The following is a 25,611-nucleotide window of genomic DNA, read 5'->3' as shown; positions in this document are numbered from 1 at the left end:
CAAGCAAAAGAGAGTATAGGAAGTTGCAGTTATTAGTTTTCACTTGGCTTTGGAATGGCCGAAATGTCCTTTCGCTTTTGTAAGATGTTGACTTTGTTGAGTGGTGTTTAGTCTTTCCAACCCCCACGAATCGTCATTAAAACATTATGGTCCATATTTGGGTAACGTAATGGGTAATGGGTAATGGGCTGGGTATCGTGACAGACTGAGTGTAGTGACCACAAATTTTAGGAGTGAAGTGAAAGCTTACTAATGATGATTTTAATGGCTCATGATATAATCGGCTACAATTAAGTATAAACAAAGAGTTTTAGGTTATAAAACTGAATTTATAAAATTTAAGAGATAAAAAATAAGTTATCAATAAAATATTTAAAATATAAATAATTTTTTTGATTTAAAAATATGATGAAATTTATAATTAACCATCTTTTAGATCCATCTTTGACTATAATTAGAGATGTCAATCTTGTGGGGGTGGGACATACCTTTTTTTATCACTCTCGACATGATATAATATAAATATAATTTAATTTTGTTTGTCTAAATCAGATGTTACAAAGGTTCATTTATGAAGATGACCATTTTAATTTAATTTATTTTATTAATAATATAATAATTTAAATTATCAATCTTAACTAAAAAATTTAGTGTCTCATCATAGTGATTATTGTTAATCTTTTATTCAATTTTAATGACAAAAGAAAAACTCTAATAAAATAATAATTTATATGAATATCACATGAAATTGCAATTTTTCCGGTACTAATATAACCTAAAACAATTCAGGAATTAAATTGAAAACATTATCAACTTCAAGGAATTGTACCACAGCTCGCCCTCGACATGTCATCTGAAGACCTAGCCTGTTCCACGTGTCGTGGACTCAATATGTGGTCCCACACTACTTGCTTCCATATGGGCAAAAGCGTACTTTGGACGTCAGCTTTGGCCTTTGTTTTGACTTTTGAGACCGCCTGTTTTATTTATTATCATACTTTGAAGTATTATCATCATAACACCTGGCCATCACGAGACCAATAATTTATATTTTTCTAATAATAACCTCGAATTAATTGTTGAGTTGAGAATTCAGATTTTAGACCATCGTTAAACATCAAATTATAATTATGGAATTTTGAAACACAATGAATGGAAAATATGATCTATATTACAACAATAATGGAATTTTTATTTAAGTGTTTGCTTCAACCAACAAATATTTATTATTGAATTTTATATTAAATAATAAAAGATAATGAAGAGGATCCCAACTCGCACTTCTCATGCTTAACCAACATAATTAAACCGGATGTTCTCTTCCACGTTTATTAGAGTATCTAATTGCCTAAGAATGATTTATGGCAATTGTTTTCCTTCTCTTTTCCACAAGTATTGTTGTAATACCCTAAATCTGTCGTGTTAAAAATTGTAGGCTTAAGATGTTATATTTGAGTCTTCGAATTAACCTAAGAATTGGATCATAAGACTTTTGATAAATAAATAACAACTTATCATCCACAAGATAATGTGATCTACAAAACAAGTCAAGTATTTAATACAAACGTTTTAAACAAAATGATTTATAAATGTTACAAATTCAAAATTAGGACTGAAATACAAGGTCTACGTGGATATACGTATCCTCTAAAGGATTAGTATTGAACTCTGAATAAATAATGATGAAGATTATTTATCGACGGTGCTCCCCTGAATCAAGTAAACCCGCTAACCTGGGTAAGAAAAATAATCGAACACCGAGCTTGTAATACACATCTATTCTAAAACAGATCATACGAGTCATAAATATAAACAAACAAGCAAACAAACATATGCATAATGCATGAGAAGTAAATACGAGTGTTGAAGTTAAGGTTTCAATTATTAACAGTGTGAGAAGTTTGTTTCATTTCTCGCTGTAGAAATTCAAACTCGCCAATGTTCCTTTTATGGATCCTTTTACTGTTTATTAAAACTTTCGGAGAAATTCTTCTATGAATTGGAACATTTAAAATTTTATGTCATTCGGTTAATCATAATCTTTTAACAATGCCACTAGTAGACCCAAAAGATCTGTCAATATCAAATTTATTGAAAGGCGGACACATTCATTTATCTCGTCGGTATACAAATAACCATTATAATCCTAGGTTTAACATCAACACTAAAAGTTAATGTTAGGTATGGCTCATAAATATACCAGGATTTTCTATTATAAATAGAGATGTAACCTAGACCTAAAATATCATTGAATAAAAACTTCTAGCGCCGCCTAGGCACCGATGACGTAAGCACATTGCCGAACCTCGTAAAATTCTCGTGTTCTTTCGTTTTCTTTACCCGTTTTCGTCAACAATTGGTATCAGAGTCAGGAGCAAAATTCGAAGTCGCGAAATTCGATGGTCAGGGTAACTTCGGATTATGGCAAACGAGGGTGAAGGATCTATTGGCGCAGCAAGGGATCTTGAAGGCTTTGCTATCTACAAAGCCGGCGTCGATGGATGAGGAAGATTGGGAAGAATTGCAGCAGCGAGCGGCAGGAACCATACGATTATGCTTGGCGGACGAGGTCATGTATCACGTCATGCATCTATCGTCTCCAGACGAAATTTGGAGGAAGTTGGAAAGTCAATTTATGTCCAAATCCTTAACGACAAACTGTATCTGAAGCAGCGGCTGTATGGGCTGAAGATGCAGGACGATCACGATTTGACGCAACACGTGAATGTCTTCAATCAAATCGTTTCTGATCTGGCTCGGCTTGATGTGAAAATTGAGGATGAAGACAGAGCGATGATTCTGTTGTGTTCGTTGCCTTCCTCTTACGAACACATGGTGACTACTCTTACATATGGGAAAGAGACTATCAACGTTGAGGAGATTACTGCAGCCTTGTTGGCTCACAACCAGCGGAAGCAGAATGCAGGGGAAAGCTCTCAAGCCGATAGCTTATATGTCAAGGGTAATCGAGATCGTGGACGGAAGCCAGAGAAGGCAGGGTCCGGGAAGCGGAATTCCAGATCCAAATCCAGGGATAAGAAGACGATTCACTGTTACAAGTGCAAGGAGGCGGGACATATGAAGCGAGACTGTCCGAAGTTGAAAAAGCAGACTGATGAGAAGCGTGATGGCTCATCCAAGTCTGTGAACGTGGTCGAGGATGATACTTCTGATTGCAGTGAGGGTGATATGCTTTCTATTTCAACGACACAATTGACGGATGCTTGGATTCTTGATTCTGGATGTTCTTATCACATCACGCCAAATAGGGAATGGTTTTCGACATACAGGCCGGTTAATTCTGGTTCGGTTTATTTGGGTGATGATCGATGTTGCAATATTGTTGGTATTGGTGATGTCAGAATTAAGATGCACGATGGCTCCGTTCGGACGTTGAGTGGTGTTCGACATATCCCAGACTTGAAGAAGAATTTGATTTCCTTGGGCACTTTGCACAAGAATGGTTTTATCCCTAAGGCTGACGAGGATAGGGAAACCATTCGGATTGTTAAAGGAGCATTGACTGTGATGAAAGGCAAGATGACTGCAGGGAATATCTACAGATTGTTAGGGAGTACCGTTGCAGGTGGAGTTCACTCTGTTGAGTCCTGTGATGATACGACAAAATTGTGGCATATGCGCCTTGCTCATCTTAGTGAACGTGGTATGGAAGAATTACACAAGAGAAACTTGTTGCATGGTGTCAAAAGCTGTAAGCTCGATTTTTGCAAGTATTGTGTTCTTGGTAAACAGACTAAAGTCTGTTTCAAGACTGCGAAGCACACAACTCAAGGGATTCTTGATTATGTGCATTCTGATGTATGGGGGACTTCCACGACATCGTCTTTGGGTGGATCTAGGTATTATGTTACTTTTATTGATGATTTTTCACGGAAAGTTTGGGTGTTTTTTGAAACAGAAATCTGAAGTTTTTGAGAAGTTCAAGCTGTGGAAAGCTGAGGTAGAAAACCAAACAGGACGAAAAATCAAGTGTTTGCGGTCTGACAATGGTACGGAGTACACAGATTCACAGTTCCTACAATTCTGTAAGGAGCATGGGATTCAGAGGCATTTTACAGTGCGCAAGACACCACAACAGAATGGTGTTGCGGAACGAATGAACAGGTCGTTGAATGAAAGAGCCAGATGTTTGCGGTTGAATGTGGGGCTTCCCAAATACTTCTGGGCTGAGGCTGTTAACATGGCGTGTTACCTTATCAACAGATCGCCAAGGGCATCGCTGGCTGGGAAAGTTGCAGAAGAGGTATGGACTGGTCATGATGTTAGTTTTGATAACTTACGGATTTTTGGTTTTCCTGCTTATGTGCATGTACCTGCTGATGAGAGATCCAAACTTGATGCAAAATCGAAGGAGTGCATTTTTCTGGGTTACAAGAAAGGTGTCAAAGGATTCAAGTTCTGGGATCCAGTTGCGAAGAAAGTTGTGATTAGTAGAGATGTCGTTTTTGATGAACAGTCTATGTTGCAGCAGAAGCAAGACACGACAGTGGTGGATTTCGAGCAATTTCCAGTTGAGAAACCAGAAACTTCTCAACCGACTTCTGGTGGTTCCACTACGGATGATTTGCAGGATTATAGTCTCGCCAGAGACAGGGTGAGACGGACGAATATAAAGCCTCCGAACAGATTGGGTTTTGAAGACTTGGTATCTTTTGCACTTACTGTTAGCAGTGATGATCCAGTTACTTTTCATGATGCCGTTACTAGTCAGGAAAACGACAAGTGGATGGCAGCCATGGTTGAGGAGATGGAGTCTTTGAATCACAATCGCACATGGGAGTTAGTTCCCCTTCCTGAGGGTAAGAAGCCGATTGGTTGCAAATGGGTGTATAAGAAGAAACCAGCAGTAACAGAAAAAGAGGGGGAGAAGTTCAAGGCTCGTTTGGTAGCGAAGGGTTTTTCACAGCAGAAAGGAGTTGATTATGATGAAATCTTTTCTCCTGTGGTCAGGCACACTTCAATCCGAGCAGTACTTGCATTGGTGGCTAGTTGGGATTTGCATTTAGAGCAGATGGATGTTAAAACTGCTTTTTTGCATGGTGATTTAGAGGAGCAGATCTACATGCGGCAACCTGAAGGTTTCACTCAACCTGGAAACGAGCATTTAGTTTGCAGATTGAAGAAATCTTTGTACGGGTTAAAACAGTCTCCGAGACAGTGGTATAAACGGTTTGACTCCTATATGATCAAGATTGGCTACAACCGATGTGAGTATGATTGTTGTGTCTATGTTAAGAGCCTTGATGATGGTTCTTTTATTTTTCTATTACTGTATGTTGATGATATGTTGATTGCTGCGAAGAACATGGATGATGTTATCGGTTTGAAAACTTTATTGAGTCAGGAATTTGATATGAAAGATTTAGGTGCTGCAAAGAAAATTCTTGGAATGGAAATTTGCAGGGACAGAGACTCAAGGAAACTGCGGCTATCTCAACGGGGTTATGTTGAGAAAATGCTAGAAAGGTTTGCGATGAGCAGCGCGAAACCAGTTAGCACTCCATTGGCGAATCACTTTAAGCTCTCATCAGAACAGTGCCCGAAGACAGATAAGGAAGCTGAAAATATGGCAAAGGTTCCGTATTCTAATGCTGTTGGCTGCTTGATGTATGCGATGGTATGTACTCGTCCTGATTTAGCTCATGCTGTTAGTCAAGTTTGTAAGTACATGTCTAAACCTGGTAAGCAACATTGGGATGCAGTCAAGTGGATCTTTCGGTACTTAAAGGGTACTGTGGGACATGGAATTGTTTTTGGGAGTCAGCGAGATAATCCTTTGGTTGTAGGATATGTGGATTCAGATTATGCAGGTGACTTGGATAATAGAAGATCTATGACAGGGTATGTGTTTACTCTTGGTGGAGGGCCTATTTGTTGGAAGTCTACTGTTCAATCTGTCGTGGCACTATCTACAACTGAAGCTGAATACATGGCAGCGGCTGAAGCTGCAAAAGAAGCTTTATGGCTTACTGGTTTAGTGAAGGAGTTGGGTGTTCAACAAGGTGGAGTTCAGTTGCTTTGTGATAATCAAAGTGCTATTCACTTGGCTAAGAATCAGGTGTATCGTGCTAGAACTAAACATATTGATGTAAGGTTCCACAAGATCAGAGAGTTGGTTGCATCTGGAGAGGTTTTGTTTCAGAAGGTACATACTGATGAGAATGCCGCTGATATGTTCACCAAGCCAGTTACGACAGACAAGTTCAAGCATTGCTTGGACTTGTTGAATGTTTCGAGTTGTTAAAGAAGCAAGGTAACCCAACCCACATTGAAGTTTCCAAGGGGCAGGATATTCGCCAAGGTGGAGATTTGTTAGGTATGGCTCATAAATATACTAGTAAAGAGGACAGGAGATGGAGCGGAGTGAGCGAACATCAACTGTCCTTACAAAGAAAGTCTCGTTGTGGGGTTACAAATTATGTGGGTTGGGGGTGCGGGGGCGTAGTCCCCGCGGTACGGTACAGGGTTAATTTTGTAATTATGTACCAGGGTTTTCTATTATAAATAGAGATGTAACCTAGACCTAAAATATCATTGAATAAAAACTTCTAGCGCCGCCTAGGCACCGAGGACGTAAGCACATTGCCGAACCTCGTAAAATTCTCGTGTTCTTTCGTTTTCTTTACCCGTTTTCGTCAACAGTTAATATTTAAACCCTCATACAAGAATGAAAAAAAAAACTCTCTCCCTCTCCTAAACGACTCATTATTTTTAGCTCATATTTATTCCTAAAACTATAGACTATGACTTTCCGTTTTTAACCAAAAAGGGTGATCTGCCTACAACTATCACAACCCGAATCATTCTATCAACAAGACTTATTCCTATCAAGTTGAAATTGTTAAAAGGCAAAAACGAAGATTGAAGTTGCTATTACCTTAATGACAATTTTGTTGTTAATATTTAAGATAAATAGGAGTGTCGTTTTAGAGAAACAAATGTCATATAATAAATAAATGCATAAATTATCTATTTGTTATCTTATCTATTTACATATATTTATTTTTATTATTCAATTATTTTTGACAAAATCGTTATTAGTATTACATTTTAATTCTATTTTAATCATCAAATGTTAAAAAAATTAACATAAATGATGATGTGACGTGATATAAAGATAATTTTAATCACAAAATTTATGTATTCTACCAGTTTAATCTAGATTCTATTAATTTAATCATCGTCTTACATATATTTGATTTGCAATTAGAATTTATCTCTCATATTTCAACTAAGTTTCTCTAATTTTACAGACAATAATGACCCAATTCCTATGTCAAATTTCAACCCTTAATCCTCCCCATTTCAAAGTTCCAAATCTTCCCTCTCAAAATCATGAATTTATCTTAAACTTTACAAAAGCCTTAAAAAATAATAAAAAAGAAAGAGAGTAGGTAGAAGACTATCCGATTCCATCTCTTGGTCCTCTTCCCTCAATCGACCGTTGAGTCTTCATCTTCTTCCTCTGTTTGAATCGCCACAAGACTCTCCTATTAAATTTAAGCTGTAAAGAGAGAAAGAAGAAGAAATAAAGTAGAACTAGAGTAATAATTTTAGATAGAGAGCAAAAAATAATTGAATAAAATTGAAACTAATAACATCTAATTTTTTTCCCATATGAGCTGCTTTAGAACATAAGTTTTTAAAAGTAGACGTAGCTTTGATTAAAAAACATAGGGAGGGATAGAGGAAGAAAAAAGACGATGTAAATTGGGAAATTTAAGGTTTGGTTTTAATATTTAGATCAATAGTTAAATTTAATGAGTTATTTCGAATCAGGACTCAATTGATAGCATGCATAAATTTTGAGAATTAAAATTATTATTTTATCATGCTACGTCACCATCTTTATTATGTATTAACGAAAACCTAATGGTCGGTGACAAAAATAGAAACAAAACTTAACATAATATGATTTTACTAAAAGAATAACTGAGTAACCAAAATATAAATATAGATAGGAAACCAAATAGGTAGTTTACACTAAATAAATAAGCATTGGCATTTATATTTTCTGTTGGTGTTGTTTTTCAAAGTCCCTCATAAGCTTGGGACCATTTACAGGACCAGGGACAAGTCAGAGTCTGCTACTGGATGGATCCTTTCATAAACATTGCGGCAGCTGTTATACAGCTAAGTGATTCCAGGTTGTAGGTGGTCGAGCCTATATGGCTATAGGGACCCCTCTTAAATTGCTGATTACACGAAACTTAGGGCTCCACTCTCTCAGGGTTTCCTTATCCCTTCTGGCACAGACCGTGTTTTGTCAAGCGTTATCTTATAATGTACAACTTCATGTTCCTCAAAAAGGGTTCCCTTTTCAATTCATGAATGAATATTTGCATAAACTTGTCATTTTGTCACTGCAATCAATAATCCCATGCTTTGTTTTTGAATTTCATTAAGAGAAATGGAGGGAAAGTGATTAGTTTTCTTCTTCTTCTTGGGAAGGTATCATCTCAAGTCTATGCTTTGTTTTCTTGCAGGAACATTATTGCTTGGGTCCTTTTTGTTGATGTTTGCTGTCCTAACGTGAATTGATGCTTTTATTTGCATTTTTAAGACAAGGGAACAAGTTATCGTGTGCCATTTATGTTCAATGAAATAGGCATGGTGTATCTCTCGATTAGACATGTTCAATGATTAAATTATTTGATTATATTTAAGATGATTTAAAAATATATTTAAATAATAGATTAAATTAAAAAAAATTTAAGTTCGATATGAATGGAAAGATAAACCTTTTCAATAAAACTACATAATAGATATTTATTGATATCACATACTCACATTTATGTATCACCAACTAAGTAGTTATTTGCCACATTGATTCAACGGTTTTAACAACTGACAACTATACTAAATTCCATGCCTTCCATCTCTTCCCCAACGGAACAATGAATTAGGACATGTTTCATACATTTTCTGGAAGTTTACTTTTAAGTTCAGTGAACAAATTTGTTGTCATGTAATTCCATGCATTAAATTCATTTTTATCCTTAAAAAGAAGTCCGTACAAAGTTCAGCAATCATAGATGGGCAAATTTCTTTTTCCAGGGACCCTATAAATAAATGAAGTTGTTTCAATTAAATTTGCAATGTATTTCTTTACTTAATGATATTATCTAAGTTATGTTATTTTTTTAATAATGGAGTACCAAACTGAAACCTGAACTAAATGCTAGATATATATATTTTTTAAATTAAGTTTTGGTACCAAAACAAAATAAAAGTAATAGTTTAGGTACTAAACTTATAGTTTACCAATTTTTTTAGTTTGAAATCACAGTGGGCGACACACTGACGCACGTGTGCAGTGGATGGAATTCACGTGGGATGTGCAAAAGTGGTGCAGCTTTAGATATTGGTAAGCTTAAGTTTGTGGGTGTGACCATGATGCAAATGAAGCCGTGGTAATTGACTCTTTCTGTCAGTCTTTGATTACCGAAACGGGTATCGTTGGGTAGTTTTGGAATCCGGGCTGATGGTGGATCAAGGACCAGCTCATTCGACTGTTATGTCCAGCTCACAGTATGAATATGTATAGAGTAGGATTATATTGAGATTTGGTGCAAGTGAGTCAGCGTTCAATGTTTTCACATTTGATGAGTCATGAAATTTCAACTTTGGACAGTTCATGAGGGAAGGGAATTTTCTCTTATGTGGCATCTGATATTGAACAGAGAATCTACGGGAGAAGGGTGTCTTTTTGTAACAGTGGTGTAGACACTAATTTTTTGCCCAATAATACTATCCTCGTATTTCTCGGTAACAAGAATAACAACCAAGTCAAAATACTAAATCAAGGCATTTGAGTCCAAGTGGGACTCTAAAACTGAATAAAGGAGCGTTTCAGTTTGAATAGGACTCTACAAATCTATCTAAAAATAGCCAGTTTCATGGCTATAAATTGAGGCAAAAATAAGGAGGAAAGGGGGGAGATTGGAAGCAAATTACACAAAAAATTCATTCGAAAAATAGAGAAAATACAGAGTATTCGAGGGGATTTTTGGGAACCCATCGGAGGGAACTCACCTTCGAATCTGAAAAAGGGGTGGTAGCAAACAAGTGAGGTCCTTCCTCTACCATCTTCGTCCCAAGGTTCTACATCAATGGCCAAGATGTGAGCCACCCTGTTCGCCGATTATGGAACGAAATTGAAGAATCCCCTTCCACTATGATACTTTTGGAGCCCAAGATCCATCGCTAGTTCCACCGCGTGAATAGCTACCTTCGCTTCTTCCATAAATGTCGAGCTTGAAGTGACCAGTTTCCAACACACGGTGGAGTTGCCCTACGAGCCATGGAGACAAGCTTTAGCCCTGAAAAGTCGAGACACTGAGCTGATGAAGAGGTTAGAAATTGAAAGAGGAGGGACCCACGTTTGCTTGAGGAAAATGAAAAGAAAAGTCATCATTTTGGCTTTCTTTGTTAGAAATGGAACAGACCCACGTGAATGACTGAAGGTGAATTTTTGGGGTAAACTCTCCTATAGCCCTTCAAGTATTAAGGGCGAATTATGTTTTGGTCCGCTGATTTTGAAATATTTCATTTAAACCCCTTAATCGGTCTTTTACTTCGATTTCTTCTCAATTTCATCATTTGTTTTGTTATTATTTCAATTCAATCATTTATGTATGTTTTGCTTTGTTCTTATTTAATATTATTTAATTTATTTTTTTTATTAATATTATTTTTGTGTTATATATTTCATTTAGATCTTTTTTATTATTCTTTTAATTTTATTCTTTACTGATTATTTTTATTTTTATTATTTCTGTTTATTTTTTTTATTATATATATATTATGTTATTTTTTTAATTCTTTTAAACTAATTTTTTTTCATTTTTTTTATTATTTTATTCTTTTCCTTTTTTACCAACTTTTGTTTATCTTTGTCATTTATTTTATTATTATATTATTGTATATATATTTTTTTCTTTTTTTTCTTCGCATTTATTTTTATTTTACCATCTAACATTTTTCGGCATTTTCAGTGGTAATTTCAAACGATCAAAGGGTAAGTAATTCGAATTGGGTATTTTTAATTTTCGCAAATAAAGACAACCGACAAATTAATTGGTACCGAAAGGGCGGTTCAAGGGTGCTAATCCTTCCTTGACCGTAACCGACTCCCGAACTCGACACGTTTCTGGTACAAAGCAGATCAGGTAAGAAATAGGGTATCTGATCAACCCATTTGTTTTAAAATAAATGATCGGTGGCGACTCCAATTCGTTTAATCCAAGTCGAAGCCCGATCCCGGGCCCAACCGAAAGACGGTTACGACAGCTTGGCGACTCCGCTGGGGACCAGGTAAGTGAGTCAGGCCGAAATTAATTTTTGGTTGTTTTTTTTTATGTGAAAATGTTAAATTTTAATTTTAATTTATTTATTCGATTCCAATTATTTATCTTTGATTATTTTGTTTCAAATAAATAGTTGTACTGATGTTTTTTAATGATTTCAGATTTTTTTCAAAATTGTCATCTCTAAGCTCTAAACCCGAGCTCCAAACCCGTTTTAAGTGGGGGTGAAAGCGACGCATTCGTGTGAATTTATTCACCGCATATGCCTAGCAAGTAGCCTTCGGGATTCATATACCTTATGTCTTCGTGTGAATTTATTCACCGTGCGGGCATAAGGAATGTTTCCTCTCGAGTTTAACTTAGTCTACACAAGCCTGTGATGGGTTTAGGACTAAGGGTCTGGTAAGCCCAAGGGGGCACCAGCAAGGAGAACTCGGGTACCGTGTTTTAGAACCTAAACTGGGAGACTTTGAAGGAGTTAGAGCCTACCCCAAAACCTCATTTCAAACCCTAGGATGCTGGAATTATTTCATGCTTTACTTTCTGTTCAAAGCATGTGAACTAGAAATTTATGCGGTTAGGACTTGTTCAAAATCAACATGCGGGATAGAGATCATGTTCGGGTAGGAATAATAAGCATGTGGGGTAGGACTTTTCATTTTCATTTTCATTTTTTTATTATCCTTGTCTCACTAACTTTTTTTTTCTCCTTTCATTTTCTGTTCTTTTGCATTTTTTTTGATCATTCGCATCATTAAAACGAGGTGTTGATCCACCAAAAATATGTTTGTTAAACGTAAATAGTCTACATTAATGGATAAAGGGGTTATAATACAACGAGATAAAAAGCTCAGAAGTCCAACCAGGATTAAAGAATACTTAGAGGCAAAGGTTGCAGGGGCAAGACGAGGAAATGGTTATTGACCCGGAGAATCCTTTCGAAAATTACGGGAATAAGATGGTGAAACCCTAGCTAAGCTAGAGACCATTATTGATGAATTCCAAAAACAAGTCGACAAACTTCGAATGGAAGGCTCCAAAGACACTTTCGTTTGGAATGAGCTCGGCATAGAGTGAAGGCCGGAGATGCAGTCATTCGAGACCTTTTTTGGGGCAAACAACTCGTCACCCGCACAAGTTTAGCCAAAGGAGCTGGAACGGTTCGACAGGATATTCAACCGGTGAAGAAGCGGAAGACGAATCAACTTGCCAGAGGCTGTGCGGGATCTATACCATCAAAAAGTTTTTTGTCTCTTCAGACGTAACATTTTTGTCCCCAATAAGGATTATTCAGAATAATAGGCACATTTTTCGGATCAATGCCTCGGACATTTCATGCTTCATGCATTTAAACATTTTGCATATTATTCATTTCTTTACATTCACATTAACTATCTTCACATGATTCATCAAAAAATGAGAACACTTCGACCCTATGACATAGAAGGAGCTTTACCAACAGTTGTTTGACGCACATGTGGTGTCACCATATCCAGAGAAATCCATGAAGCCCCGTACCCCAGGTAGTATGATGAGAACGCTCATTGCAGCGGAGTCCCAGGGCACACTATCGAGAATTACTCCACAATCAAGAGAATCATACAGAAAATACGTAACAAGAATCGGATCGACTTCAACAACTTGGGGGCATCCAAGTGAGGAAGACCATTTCATCATTTGAGCCATTCTATTTGGATTTGTTTTTTCATTCTTTTCTCAAGTTTTTGCAAGGACTTTTAAATAAATTTATGTTGTTTTAATGATGGCGAGCAATAAATCACATTTGCAAACTTGCAATTCTTTGAATATCATTTGAATTAAGAAACTCTGTTAATGGTCCAAAGTTACGGATCTTTGACAAAGTAACATGATTTTTTAAAAAAAAGGACTTTGACCTTATCCAAAATATACCCTCAAACACCATACCCTGCTCTTGTAATTAACCAATATACCCTTTTTCTTTTCATAAGGTGCGGACAACAATTACTATGTTTTTTATTTAAGACGTTCAATGACGATGATGATCTTTACAAATGAAAGAGTCGAGTAGGTGAATCCAGTTTAGGTCAGTTGCTTGAAAATTGAACTCTAAAGATGAGATTCCTTAACTTTCAAAAAACACCTAGGCTATAACAGGTTCTTCTTGACAATCTTAGGAAATTAAATCCGTAAAAACTGAGCTATTCCGCTAAGGCAATTGGTTATAGAGGAAACTTGAAAGCCCTGGCCTTATGAGTAGATTACGTTCAAACCATGACATTGCTCGGACACTTGGCAATTCGGTGTTTGCTCCACTGCTCTTGTCAGGCTGAAGACTCTGTGATGAGATGAACCCTTCAGTTAACTTGATAACTGTGATTATAATATTAAGCTGTCCCTCTAAAGCAATTGGTTAAACGCCCCGGCTTTATGGATTCAGCTAGTAAGATAACGACAAATTAAATCAAGTTTATCTAAGCAAGAAATTTTCGGTAAAATGGACTAAGGGAGTTAAGGAACACCTGTTATAGTCAACTACACACGAGCACTCAAGAATTTCATTTTTAGACCGATGTTTTTGCACTGCCTTTGTTAGAGGAGCCTACAAAGCTTGAACAAATAGAAGATTTCAGAGGACTGAAATAAAAGGTCTAGTAAGTGATCATGCTAGTTGCGTCATTTTGTCCGCACCCAATTGAAGTGCCAAAGCATGTTGTGATATTTCAAAAAAAATGACATTTTTTTTACCAAAACCTTAGAAAGGAGGCCAAGCTAAAGCCAACCCATCCATTTGAACGCTGGTCAAAGAGCTGTAACTCTGAAAACGTTAAAAGAGTCATTGATTCCTTTGATATTCTTTGAACTCACGTTTATAATTTGATTCAATTGCGAATAATATTTTACAACATTTTTATCGTTTTCTTTCCTGAAACAAGAAAAATGAGAAAAACATTTTCAAACAGAACAATCTCAGATATGAAATGTCTGTAAAGCCCAAGCTCGAGAGGCAAATGGGGCACGATCGATTCCATGGACCAGATTGGCAGACAAAGCACGAAGAGATAACACATAATTCATTCATGTTGCATGCATCTTAGACATAATTAGGTGCATCACATTCCTCATTTTAGTATACATGATTTTTGCAGCTTTTAGAGTCAAGGATACTTGATTCGTAAGCGCCTTTAAAGAACGATGGTGGTTGCTTAGCTCGGCAGCAAGAAGCTACCGATTGAAAATTTTCTCTCGAACTCACAATTTGCTCGAGAGTAAATCTCAACTTCTCAATGAAGGATCTTGAATCCAAGACAACACAAGCTCAACTTCTTGACGAAGGGGCGGCTGATTGTCAACAAACACTTCCCAATTTCAGAGCCAATTTCAACTTCACATCGAAGGATATTGGACTCCAGACAACGTATGTTCAACTTCACGACGAAGGGACCGCTGGTTGTCAACAAATTTTCCCGATTTCAGAGCCAATTTCAACTTCACAGCGAAGGATATTGGACTCCAGACAACGCAAGTTCAACTTCACGACGAAGGGACCGCTGCTTGTCAACAATAATTTCATAATTTCAGAGCCAATTTCAACTTCACAGCGAAGGATATTGGACTCCTGACAACGCAAGTTCAACTTCACAACGAAGGGACCGCTGGTTGTCAATAAAAAAATTCCCAATTTCAGAGCCAATTTCAACTTCACAGCGAAGGATATTGGACTCCAGACAACGCAAGTTCAACTTCACGACGAAGGGACCGCTGGTTGTCAACAAACATTTCTCAATTTCAGAGCCAATTTCAACTTCACAGCGAAGGATATTGGACTCCAGACAACGCAAGTTCAACTTCATGACGAAGGGACCGCTGCTTGTCAACAATAATTTCATAATTTCAGAGCCAATTTCAACTTCACAGCGAAGGATATTGGACTCCTGACAACGCAAGTTCAACTTCACAACGAAGGGACCGCTGGTTGTCAATAAAAAAATTCCCAATTTCAGAGCCATTTCAACTTCACAGCGAAGGATATTGGACTCCAGACAACGCAAGTTCAACTTCACGACGAAGGGACCGCTGGTTGTCAACAAACATTTCTCAATTTCAGAGCCAATTTCAACTTCACAGCGAAGGATATTGGACTCAAGACAACGCAAGTTCAACTTCACGACGAAGGGACCGCTGGTTGTCAATAAAAAAATTCCCAATTTCAGAGCCAATTTCAACTTCACAGCGAAGGATATTGGACTCCAGACAACGCAAGTTCAACTTCACGACGAAGGGACCGCTGGTTTTCAATAAACAACTTCCCAATTTCAACTTCACAACGAAGGATATTGGACTCCAGACAACGCAAGTTCAACTTCACGACGAAGGGACCACTGGTTGTCAATAAACAACTTCCCAATTTCAGAGCCAATTTCAACTTCACATCGAAGGATATTGGACTCCAGACAACGTATGTTCAACTTCACGACGAAGGGACCGCTGGTTGTCAACAAATTTTCCCAATTTCAGAGCCAATTTCAACTTCACAACGAAGGATATTGGAATCCAGACAACGCAAGTTCAACTTCACGACGAAGGGACCGCTGCTTGTCAACAACAACTTCCCAATCTCAGAGCCAATTTCAACTTCACAACGAAGGATATTGGACTTCAGACAACGCAAGTTCAACTTCACGACGAAGGGACCGCTTCTTCTCAACAAAATTTCATTCAGAATCAATTTCAACTTCACAACGAAGGATGTTGGACTCGAGACAACACAAGTTCAACTTCACAACGAAGGGACGGCTGGTTGTCAACAACCAATTTCCCGGTTCCAGAGCCAATTTCAACTTCACGACGGAGGATATTGGACTTGGAACAATGCTACTTACTTGGATTTCAACTTCACGACGAAGGATATCCATTCCAGACTCAACTTCACGACGAAGGGGTCGCCAACGGTTTCAACTTCACAACGAAGGGAATCGTGCACACAAGCAACATCCATCTTTAGATTGGATTTTAACTTCACGGTGAAGGATATTCAACTCAAAGAAGGAGTGTCTGTCAACACACTTTCCAGTTTCAGAGTCAATTTCAACTTCGCAGCGAAGGATATTGGCCTCGAAACAACGCAACTTACATTGGATTTCAACTTCACGACGAAGGATATCCCATTCTCAGGCTCAACTTCACGACAAAGGGGCCATATACATATACAACTTCACAACGAAGGGTATCATACCCTAATAGGTTGACCTTACTTCACGACGAATGAGTCATCTGTAACACATCAACACCAAAGTCTTCAGGTCAAGTTCCACCTTCACGACGAAGTATCTTGAGCCAGAAGACGATCCAGGAGTCACTTGCCAAAAGCTTTGAGTTTGATTTCAACTTCACAACGAAGGATATCGTACTCAGAAGTTTCCAGTTCAACTCGACCTCACGACGAGGGAGTCATTTTGTGATTCAATTTAAATTAACAGATCAGTCATTGCATCGGATTTCAACTCTACGGCAGAAGACGTTCGATATGGACAAAATTTGTGTCTTTTTATCTTTGTCCTATTTTTCGTTCCACGAAAAAGGACAAAGAGGGGCAGCTGTAGACACTAATTTTTTGCCCAATAATACTATCCTCGTATTTCTCGGTAACAAGAATAACAACCAAGTCAAAATACTAAATCAAGGCATTTGAGTCCAAGTGGGACTCTAAAACTGAATAAAGGAGCGTTTCAGTTTGAATAGGACTCTACAAATCTATCTAAAAATAGCCAGTTTCATGGCTATAAATTGAGGCAAAAATAAGGAGGAAAGGGGGGAGATTGGAAGCAAATTACACAAAAAATTCATTCGAAAAATAGAGAAAATACAGAGTATTCGAGGGGATTTTTGGGAACCCATCGGAGGGAACTCACCTTCGAATCTGAAAAAGGGGTGGTAGCAAACAAGTGAGGTCCTTCCTCTACCATCTTCGTCCCAAGGTTCTACATCAATGGCCAAGATGTGAGCCACCCTGTTCGCCGATTATGGAACGAAATTGAAGAATCCCCTTCCACTATGATACTTTTGGAGCCCAAGATCCATCGCTAGTTCCACCGCGTGAATAGCTACCTTCGCTTCTTCCATAAATGTCGAGCTTGAAGTGACCAGTTTCCAACACACGGTGGAGTTGCCCTACGAGCCATGGAGACAAGCTTTAGCCCTGAAAAGTCGAGACACTGAGCTGATGAAGAGGTTAGAAATTGAAAGAGGAGGGACCCACGTTTGCTTGAGGAAAATGAAAAGAAAAGTCATCATTTTGGCTTTCTTTGTTAGAATGGAACAGACCCACGTGAATGACTGAAGGTGAATTTTTGGGGTAAACTCTCCTATAGCCCTTCAAGTATTAAGGGCGAATTATGTTTTGGTCCGCTGATTTTGAAATATTTCATTTAAACCCCTTAATCGGTCTTTTACTTCGATTTCTTCTCAATTTCATCATTTGTTTTGTTATTATTTCAATTCAATCATTTATGTATGTTTTGCTTTGTTCTTATTTAATATTATTTAATTCATTTTTTTTATTAATATTATTTTTGTGTTATATATTTCATTTAGATCTTTTTATTATTCTTTTAATTTTATTCTTTACTGATTATTTTTATTTTATTATTTCTGTTTATTTTTTTATTATATATATATTATGTTATTTTTTTAATTCTTTTAAACTAATTTTTTTTTTTTTTTATTATTTTATTCTTTTCCTTTTTACCAACTTTTGTTTATCTTGTCATTTTTTATTATTATATTATTGTATATATTTTTTTCTTTTTTTCTTCGCATTTATTTTTATTTTACCATCTAACATTTTTCGGCATTTTCAGTGGTAATTTCAAACGATCAAAGGGTAAGTAATTCGAATTGGGTATTTTTAATTTTCGCAAATAAAGACAACCGACAAATTAATTGGTACCGAAAGGGCGGTTCAAGGGTGCTAATCCTTCCTTGACCGTAACCGACTCCCGAACTCGACACGTTTCTGGTACAAAGCAGATCAGGTAAGAAATAGGGTATCTGATCAACCCATTTGTTTTAAAATAAATGATCGGTGGCGACTCCAATTCGTTTAATCCAAGTCGAAGCCCGATCCCGGGCCCAACCGAAAGACGGTTACGACAAGTGGGAATCATGAAAATGGTTTCTCAGCTGTTGTACGACAATACCTACTAAGTAATCCATTTTGGTCGTATCTTGTGGTTTTGTAGGGTTCGAAAAGGTTGAAGAGGTCCGACAAGCTGGGCTGCTTCAATTATTTTACATGTTTTGGTTAGTGAATTTGGGTGTGGGTGCGTCATCACGATTACAATACTCGGAGCAAAGAAGCCCATAAATGAACAATATTGACTCAGTTGATTGGGCTTTTATATAGACTCCGCTATTGGATTTTGCTTCATTCAAACCTATAAGTTTCATCAAAGTAGAAGGTTCCATTTAATTTTAAAAAATAATTTTTATTTTTACTTTTAGAAATATAATTTCCTTTATAATTTTTTTAAAATCATTAAATATGTTTGATTAAGAAAATAAAATTAATAAAATATCTTTTGGATCTAATTTTTAAAAATAGAGACGAATAAATAGTTATTAAATAATTAAATTAAAAAAATTATTTAAAAAATTCATTACATAAATTTAACATGTTAATTATGAAAATATAAAATAAGAAATTTGATAATAAATTTCATAACACAAAAATTATTTTAGTTTATAATAGAATATAATGTTAATGCATATTGGAAATCAATTAAATACGTTGGGAAAAAATCTATAATGTTTACTAATATTTGAGGCCCTTAAACTTTTGGGAGGAAAACTAGTGCAGCTCCTGAACTTTTTTTTTTTGCACTTAATGTGATCCTTAAAATGAGAAAAGAATCAATCTAATATTTTGACCAACAGAATCAAACATTGATATTCAGGATGCTTACAAGGAAATTTACAATATTGATGCAACAATACACGATGGATAATGATGTGGTAGATGTATTTAATTAATTTTTGTAACTAAGTTCGAGGACCTAATTGATTTTTTAGAAAGATCGAGGACTTGTTTAATTTAAAAAATATATTTAAATATAAAATATAAACAATTATTAAGATATTCAATACATTAAATATAAAAAATATTACAAAATTAAATTATTAAAAAAATCAATTTAAGGACAATATTGAGTTTAAAAAAAATTCGGAACCATATTGATTTTTATTAAAAAAATTTGAGGGCTTCAGATACCATTAAGTCAAAAATTTGTTGTTAGAATGATTTGAACCGTGTAAATTAAGTTAAAAATCTAGATCTTGCATTTTTCCTATTTTTCAAATTTTCAAAAATAATTTTAATGAAAATATTGAAAAAATATGTATATTTTCACTTATTTTTTTATTTTTCAAAACAAAAATGAAAATAACATATATTTCTAGAACCAAATAGACCCTAAGCCTTTCCATTCCATAAGTAGGGCTCGCATTTTCTGATCAAAGGATAGCAAATGGAGTGGAGCGTAATTGTTAATTGATATAATTATTATATTTTATAAAATAATTAATTAAATTAAAGTTAAATAATTTTGGTTAATTGAATTGTTAAAAAGTTTTATTTAATGTTTATGATTACAGTTACAAATTTTAAAAAATAATTAATTATATGTTAATTGTTATTAAATTATAGATATATTTTTTTAAGAGAAAGTAGAAGTTTAATAATTGTTTTATTTCTATTAAAGATTTATTTTTAAAATTTTGATGGTTTATATGATATGTGCTTAATTTTGTAGTGTAATTAGTAAGGGTGTATTTTGTGTTGTATGATATGTGCTTAATTTTGTAGCGTAATTAGTAAGGGTGTATTTTGTGTTGTGTTGGAACTTTAAATTAATTTATCAATATGTAATTGTATTAAGAAGAAAAAATTTGATTGATATGCTTTGGTCAGTTATTCGTTTTGTATTTTTCTCATCCTCCCTTTTGTTTAAATTTAAAATATAGTAGCTGAAATTAGGGTTTTTCTCTCAATATTTTTATATTGTCTTTTTTATTTTCCTTTAATTTTTGTTTAGCGACAACATCAATTTTAATATTGATTTTCGATCGTTGATTATTATTATTTTTCTCATTGTTATTCATACTATGTCTTTTGCTTTCATTTTTTATAATTTTTAAAATTTGAAATAAAAATGTCTTTGTGATACACTTTTCAATGTTCTTGTGACACATTTTTTCTCTGTACTTGCGGCACGTTCGTTACGGTTTTTGGTACGTTTTTTTTCTTACCTTTACTGTCGTGTTGGTGCTCGTACAAAGACCCTCACGACATTTGTTTTCTAATTGATTTATCGATTGCCACATATTGACAGATTCCCTCTTTGGTAAAAGGTTTGTAAAACATCTAATTCAACAGGGACAATGAGTTTTATGAATGTTATTGTGTTATTTTGATGTTGAACTTCATTCTCAATGGAATGTTTCTTTTTTCTTCATCTATTTTGGTTTAATAATTTTATTTTTTGTATGAATTTTTTTGGTGACTATTTCTTCATTTTTCTCTATATGTTTAAATGTGTTGCAATTTTGGTTCCTTCTATTATTCTTATTAATAAAATCTAGTTTCCATTGTTAAGAAAAATGTACTAATAATTATATAGTATGAGTATGTAATTTTTTAACTATGTAGTTTGTGTTCAGGATTTTTATATATAATTTTTTAAAAAACTAATATAATATATATTGGAGAAATAATTTCATTATATTCAATAGAAATAGTGAACATATACAAGATTGTAGTAATAGATTACAAATCAACTTATAATTGTACTGTTAATAATTAATTATTTTTAATAATTAAATTACAATTAAAAAAATTAATAATTATCATAATGACTAACCGAACCATTTAAATTAAACGCATACTATTTGCATTACCATTTTTATGCAGGAGAATCCTATAATTTGATCACCCTAAAGTTGCAGTCTCAATGAAATTGGAGTGCTTAAAACATTACCAATATTATTCTATTAAACAATTACTTAGTTGATATTATTATCATAATAAAAGTTAAGGATAATGTGCAATATTTAGATATTATTAATTATTTTCTACTAAAAGTAATTAAACCATGACCATGGGAGTTACAAAACAAGCTTAGCAACCTGTAATAACTAATTATTATTATTATTATTTTTGGATACTTTCTACTTAAAGAGAGGGAAAAAATCTTATTCTTAATGGGTATTGAACTCACAATTTAAAGGAGAACAAAAATATAAACCAAGTGCTCGAGATCGCTAACAATACCTAATAAACTTTGAACGTTAAAACAACCTATGTCGTACCTTCTCGTTTATAGTATCCAAGCTTGGTTTCCATCCCTTGCCTGAATATTGCATATTCAAGTATTCCGGCCTACTTTCTGAACTCTCCGGAAATAACTCCATTGAACTCCGAACCCCATCAGGCCTCTCGTCGGCGCTTTCCTTCTTCTGCAACGGGAACTTATGTCCCGTCCCGTCTACATGATCTTTCGTGTGCAAATCCGTGAAAAGAGAGGAAGAAATTTCGGGGACGACGATAAAATCGACTTTGACCTCAAGACTGAATTCGCACTCGACAGCACACGACGAGCTTCTTCCGATGACAACGTGATCGGCTTCCCTCGTCTCACCGGTAGCATCACGTAAATCTTTTTCACGTCGAGTTTATGGTCTGCCGGCAACGGAATCGGCCTCTTCTGATTAATTGTTGCGTTGAACTCCACGACAACTTGTTGCGGGTGCTCCAACATCAGCTCCGCCGCTTCCAAGGGACAGCTAAACTCTTGTACCGAACCATCCCAGAGAATTACTTTCCCGGCGGTATCGGATGGCAGGCATGTAGCAGTGGTAATATAGTTACCCATAATACATACGATAATGATATATGGGAATTTGAGTGTAGGAATCGAGAGATGAAAGCGATGATGATGGATTTTAATGCATGAATCTGGAGAGGGTACCTTCAAGTTGTAGATTGTGTTTGTTAAACGGTTCCATATCGAGAACGATTTTGTGGTGGAGTAACTAAAATATCATAAAAGATTTAAGGGTCGTTGGATTTTTAGTTTCAAGCGGGCCCTGCCATTGTCATCATCTAACTTCCCTTATATTAATCCCAGGCTGATGAATGCTCCGCCCCCTGGTGTAGGTCTGCTGTACCCGACTTAAACAAAATCCACACCAAAGAATTGGTTCAACCATAAACTGTATTAACTGAATATCCGTACTTCAATGGCGAGTGTTTTTTAAATCACTTGTTGTATCTAAATCTTGTCCAATACGTAATGTGAAAAGAAAATTTAACGGTATTGGTTTCAATCATGGACGTGTTAAAACTTAATTATGGACTTTTAAGTTAATTAAATTTAAGATTGAGGACTTTGAACTCAACGATGATAATTGGTTTGGTCTCCTGATTTCTTTGTCGGATATGAAATATTTAAATTTTTATTAGATTCATAGAGTGAGTAAAAAAATATCTTATATAGAAAAATATAATTTTCAAAATTCATTCAATAATGATTATAATAAAAATTATTTATAGTTCTTACTAAATATAGGTACGATTTTTAGATGAGTAATCTTATATTATTTTATTTGAAGATTATATAAAAAGAACTTGGTAAACGTTATGGCATGGAACATACCAAATTGCGTTATAAAACGTTATTCAAAAAAGAGATCAAAGATTAAGAAATTGAATGGGGGGAGACATTGTATTTACGTATTGGTTTACTATGCCTCTTCTTGTTTCTTTCAGATGATTTCATGGCGGGGCCAAACTAGGGAGTTATTCTATTCACAAGCAAATTTTGGGCTACGCAAATGGTTTGAAGGAAATTTTGGCTAGTTTTTTTGTTTTAATAAACATATGGTATGTCAATCTTGTTTCCAAAGTTGGAATTCGAATGTCTAATTTGAGATGATATTCATATGAATCAAGAATTATTCATAAAAGAAACTATCATAATCAATTTCAAAGTTGAAAATACTACTCAATTGAATTCTAATTGAGTTGGACGACTTCACCCCTAACCCTATGACTTGATGACATATCAGAAACATTGCTTTCTAGTGAAAACCATCAGATTGTGGTAGGATATGTAAGTTCATTGAGAAAACTACAGTACCAGAGACTTGCTGCCACAACTATTTTACAGGACAGTGACAGTATTACCTCCCTTCTATACATCCCAATTTAAAGCACACTTGGGGGCCTGTTCAAACAGTTTGATGTATACATTCTTTTCCCCGGAATCAATGCAATGAGATGGAGTTGGGGTACGAATGCATAATGCATCTTTCTGGTCATTAACCTACTTGATATACTGAGACATCCACTTGAAGCCATCACCATATCCCATTTTGCGGACAATGCTGCACATAAATACCTCTAGTGGACGGACATTTGAGTCTGCTAGGTTTACCTTCCCCTTGCCGGTGGTAAAGTTGGTGAGACCGAGATGGTATCGCAACTCATCCTCAGAGGCAGCATATGGTATATCAATCTTGTTTCCAAGGATAAGAAATGGGACATTGGCAAGGGACTCGTCTGAAAGGAGTGCATCCAGTTCCTTCTTCGATTCTGCAAATCTCTCTTTATCATAGGCATCTACCAGGTAAACCATAGCATCCACCTGGAACCAAAAAATAATATACAATTCAAAGCATTCGCTGGAGACCATGCAGCCATAGCTTCTCAATCAAAACAATAAGAACAAAGACGTATAGCAGCAAAAATTGTCATCTAAACTTTAGTCTCATCATAAATTGTATGTTGCTCGAAAGCAATGATAGTTAAAAAAATGTACATACATACAACTTCAATTCAACCTTCACATCCAGCTGGCAAATCTAGATCATCTGGTTGAACACACAAGCATATACATTGCTGTTTTCGGCACAACAAGAATGGCGAAAGAAAAACACCCATGCCCCGCAAGGAATCTCCTTTTCCTTTTCTTTGTTATGCCTTTTGTATTATATGCTGGAGAAATATATTTACAAAAATCAACCAATGCAAGCTACAAGGTTGCAGAAAGCTACAGCTGACAGATAATACTCGACCAATGGCCACCTTTCCAAAATGAATATAGTGATATGCTTTAACTAAAGATGAAAGCAACTACTTACAACAGATCTAATAATAAGAGTTTGAGACTTTGGTAACTGTTCGAGACCCTGGTTTCACCTAGACAACTAGAGAAATAAATCAATCAGGTAAAAGTTTATGCATTCCATAAGGTGATCAAAACACCAACCTCACTGAAAATTCATGACCATGGAATGATTTAAAATCAGCATATGACATTAGAAACAATCTTAGTTTGTTTCTCATACGGCAGAAAAAATAGCTCAGGCACAAAAACATCAGTGCGACATATGAGCACAGAGAAATTTCTGTCGTCAAAACTAAAAAACTCCCGGCAATTGAGATTCTAACAACCATAGAAAATGAATTAAAAATAAACAGATTCAAGTGAATGCAGAATCACTAAAAGTACCAAACATGCAAACCAAGAAAACACACGGTTGACGGTGTAAAAACATTGGAACCTAAAATCAAGCAAATTTTACTTAGAAAATAGGCAATACATTCAGCTTTTGCCTACCTTAGCATAGTAATCTTTCCAGACTCTGCGAGCAATCTGATGACCACCCAAGTCAAAAGCTTTGAACTTAATCTTCCCAATACTAAGCTCCTCGGATGTGGGATACTGAGTTGGCTGGTGTTGAACCAATCTCTGGAAACAGTTAAATAATAATCAACATAATTAATTACCTTTTTCTTTCAAAATTTCCTGATCAATCGAAGTTGATTCGAGATCCAAAACTATACCTTCAAAAACAGATTTCGGTACTTGAAGCGAAATGGGAAAAGTATTAAAAGGGGGGGGGGAACGAACCTCGTCTTTCAACATGTGAAGCAATGTGGTTTTACCGGCATTATCGAGGCCGAGGAACAATATCTTGGCCTCTTTCTGCCATAGACCGAGGGAGGCAAGAACGCCGTAGAACCAATCCACAAGAAACATCGTTTCGCTCTCCGGTTCAAACTTCGGAGACCCGGAAAATACAAACGGATGAAGCTCGATATTTTGCGAGTATCCGAGAGCGGAGGGACGGTGAGATCGATGTAATTCAAGGGAACCACTTCATACCATAGAAGAAAGGATCAATTTTTTTTTTTTTTTGAAAATAAGACAGGATCAAATTGGGAAAACGAGTTGGAGGCACT

General features: G+C 35.7%; 2 protein-coding genes across 2 annotated transcripts; both read right to left on the bottom strand.

The window, feature by feature from the left end:
* Positions 1-21,653: 21,653 nt before the first annotated feature.
* Positions 21,654-22,237, bottom strand: LOC120153544. The gene is made up of 2 exons (XM_039165474.1): positions 21,855-22,237; positions 21,654-21,810 (listed from the first exon to the last, which is right to left on the bottom strand). The coding sequence occupies exons 1-2, from the start codon at positions 22,235-22,237 to the stop codon at positions 21,654-21,656; spliced, it is 540 nt and encodes a 179-aa protein (XP_039021405.1).
* Positions 22,238-23,402: 1,165 nt separating this feature from the next.
* On the bottom strand, positions 23,403-25,570 carry LOC120153461 (GTP-binding protein SAR1A-like). Its single transcript, XM_039165411.1, has 3 exons — positions 25,280-25,570; positions 24,986-25,117; positions 23,403-24,010 (listed from the first exon to the last, which is right to left on the bottom strand). Exons 1-3 carry the CDS (start codon positions 25,406-25,408, stop codon positions 23,690-23,692), a joined length of 582 nt encoding a protein of 193 aa, XP_039021342.1. The 5' UTR covers positions 25,409-25,570; the 3' UTR covers positions 23,403-23,689.
* Positions 25,571-25,611: the final 41 nt, after the last annotated feature.

Source organism: Hibiscus syriacus, unplaced genomic scaffold (assembly GCF_006381635.1).
Source record: "Hibiscus syriacus cultivar Baekdansim isolate YM2019G1 unplaced genomic scaffold, ASM638163v2 tig00111100_pilon, whole genome shotgun sequence".
Lineage (NCBI taxonomy): Eukaryota > Viridiplantae > Streptophyta > Magnoliopsida > Malvales > Malvaceae > Hibiscus > Hibiscus syriacus.
This window is presented reverse-complemented; position numbering and strand designations above follow the sequence as displayed.

Coding starts and splice junctions, on each gene's coding strand:
- LOC120153461 (XM_039165411.1), bottom strand. CDS start 25,408: ATGTTTCTTGTGGATTGGTTCTACGGCGTTCTTGCCTCCCTCGGTCTA. Junction 25,118..25,279: donor TTCACATGTTGAAAGACGAG/GTTCGTTCCCCC, acceptor AACTGTTTCCAG/AGATTGGTTCAACACCAGCC. Junction 24,011..24,985: donor GGAAAGATTACTATGCTAAG/GTAGGCAAAAGC, acceptor TTTTGGTTCCAG/GTGGATGCTATGGTTTACCT.
- LOC120153544 (XM_039165474.1), bottom strand. CDS start 22,237: ATGGGTAACTATATTACCACTGCTACATGCCTGCCATCCGATACCGCC. Junction 21,811..21,854: donor ATTTGCACACGAAAGATCAT/GTAGACGGGACG, acceptor GAAGAAGGAAAG/CGCCGACGAGAGGCCTGATG.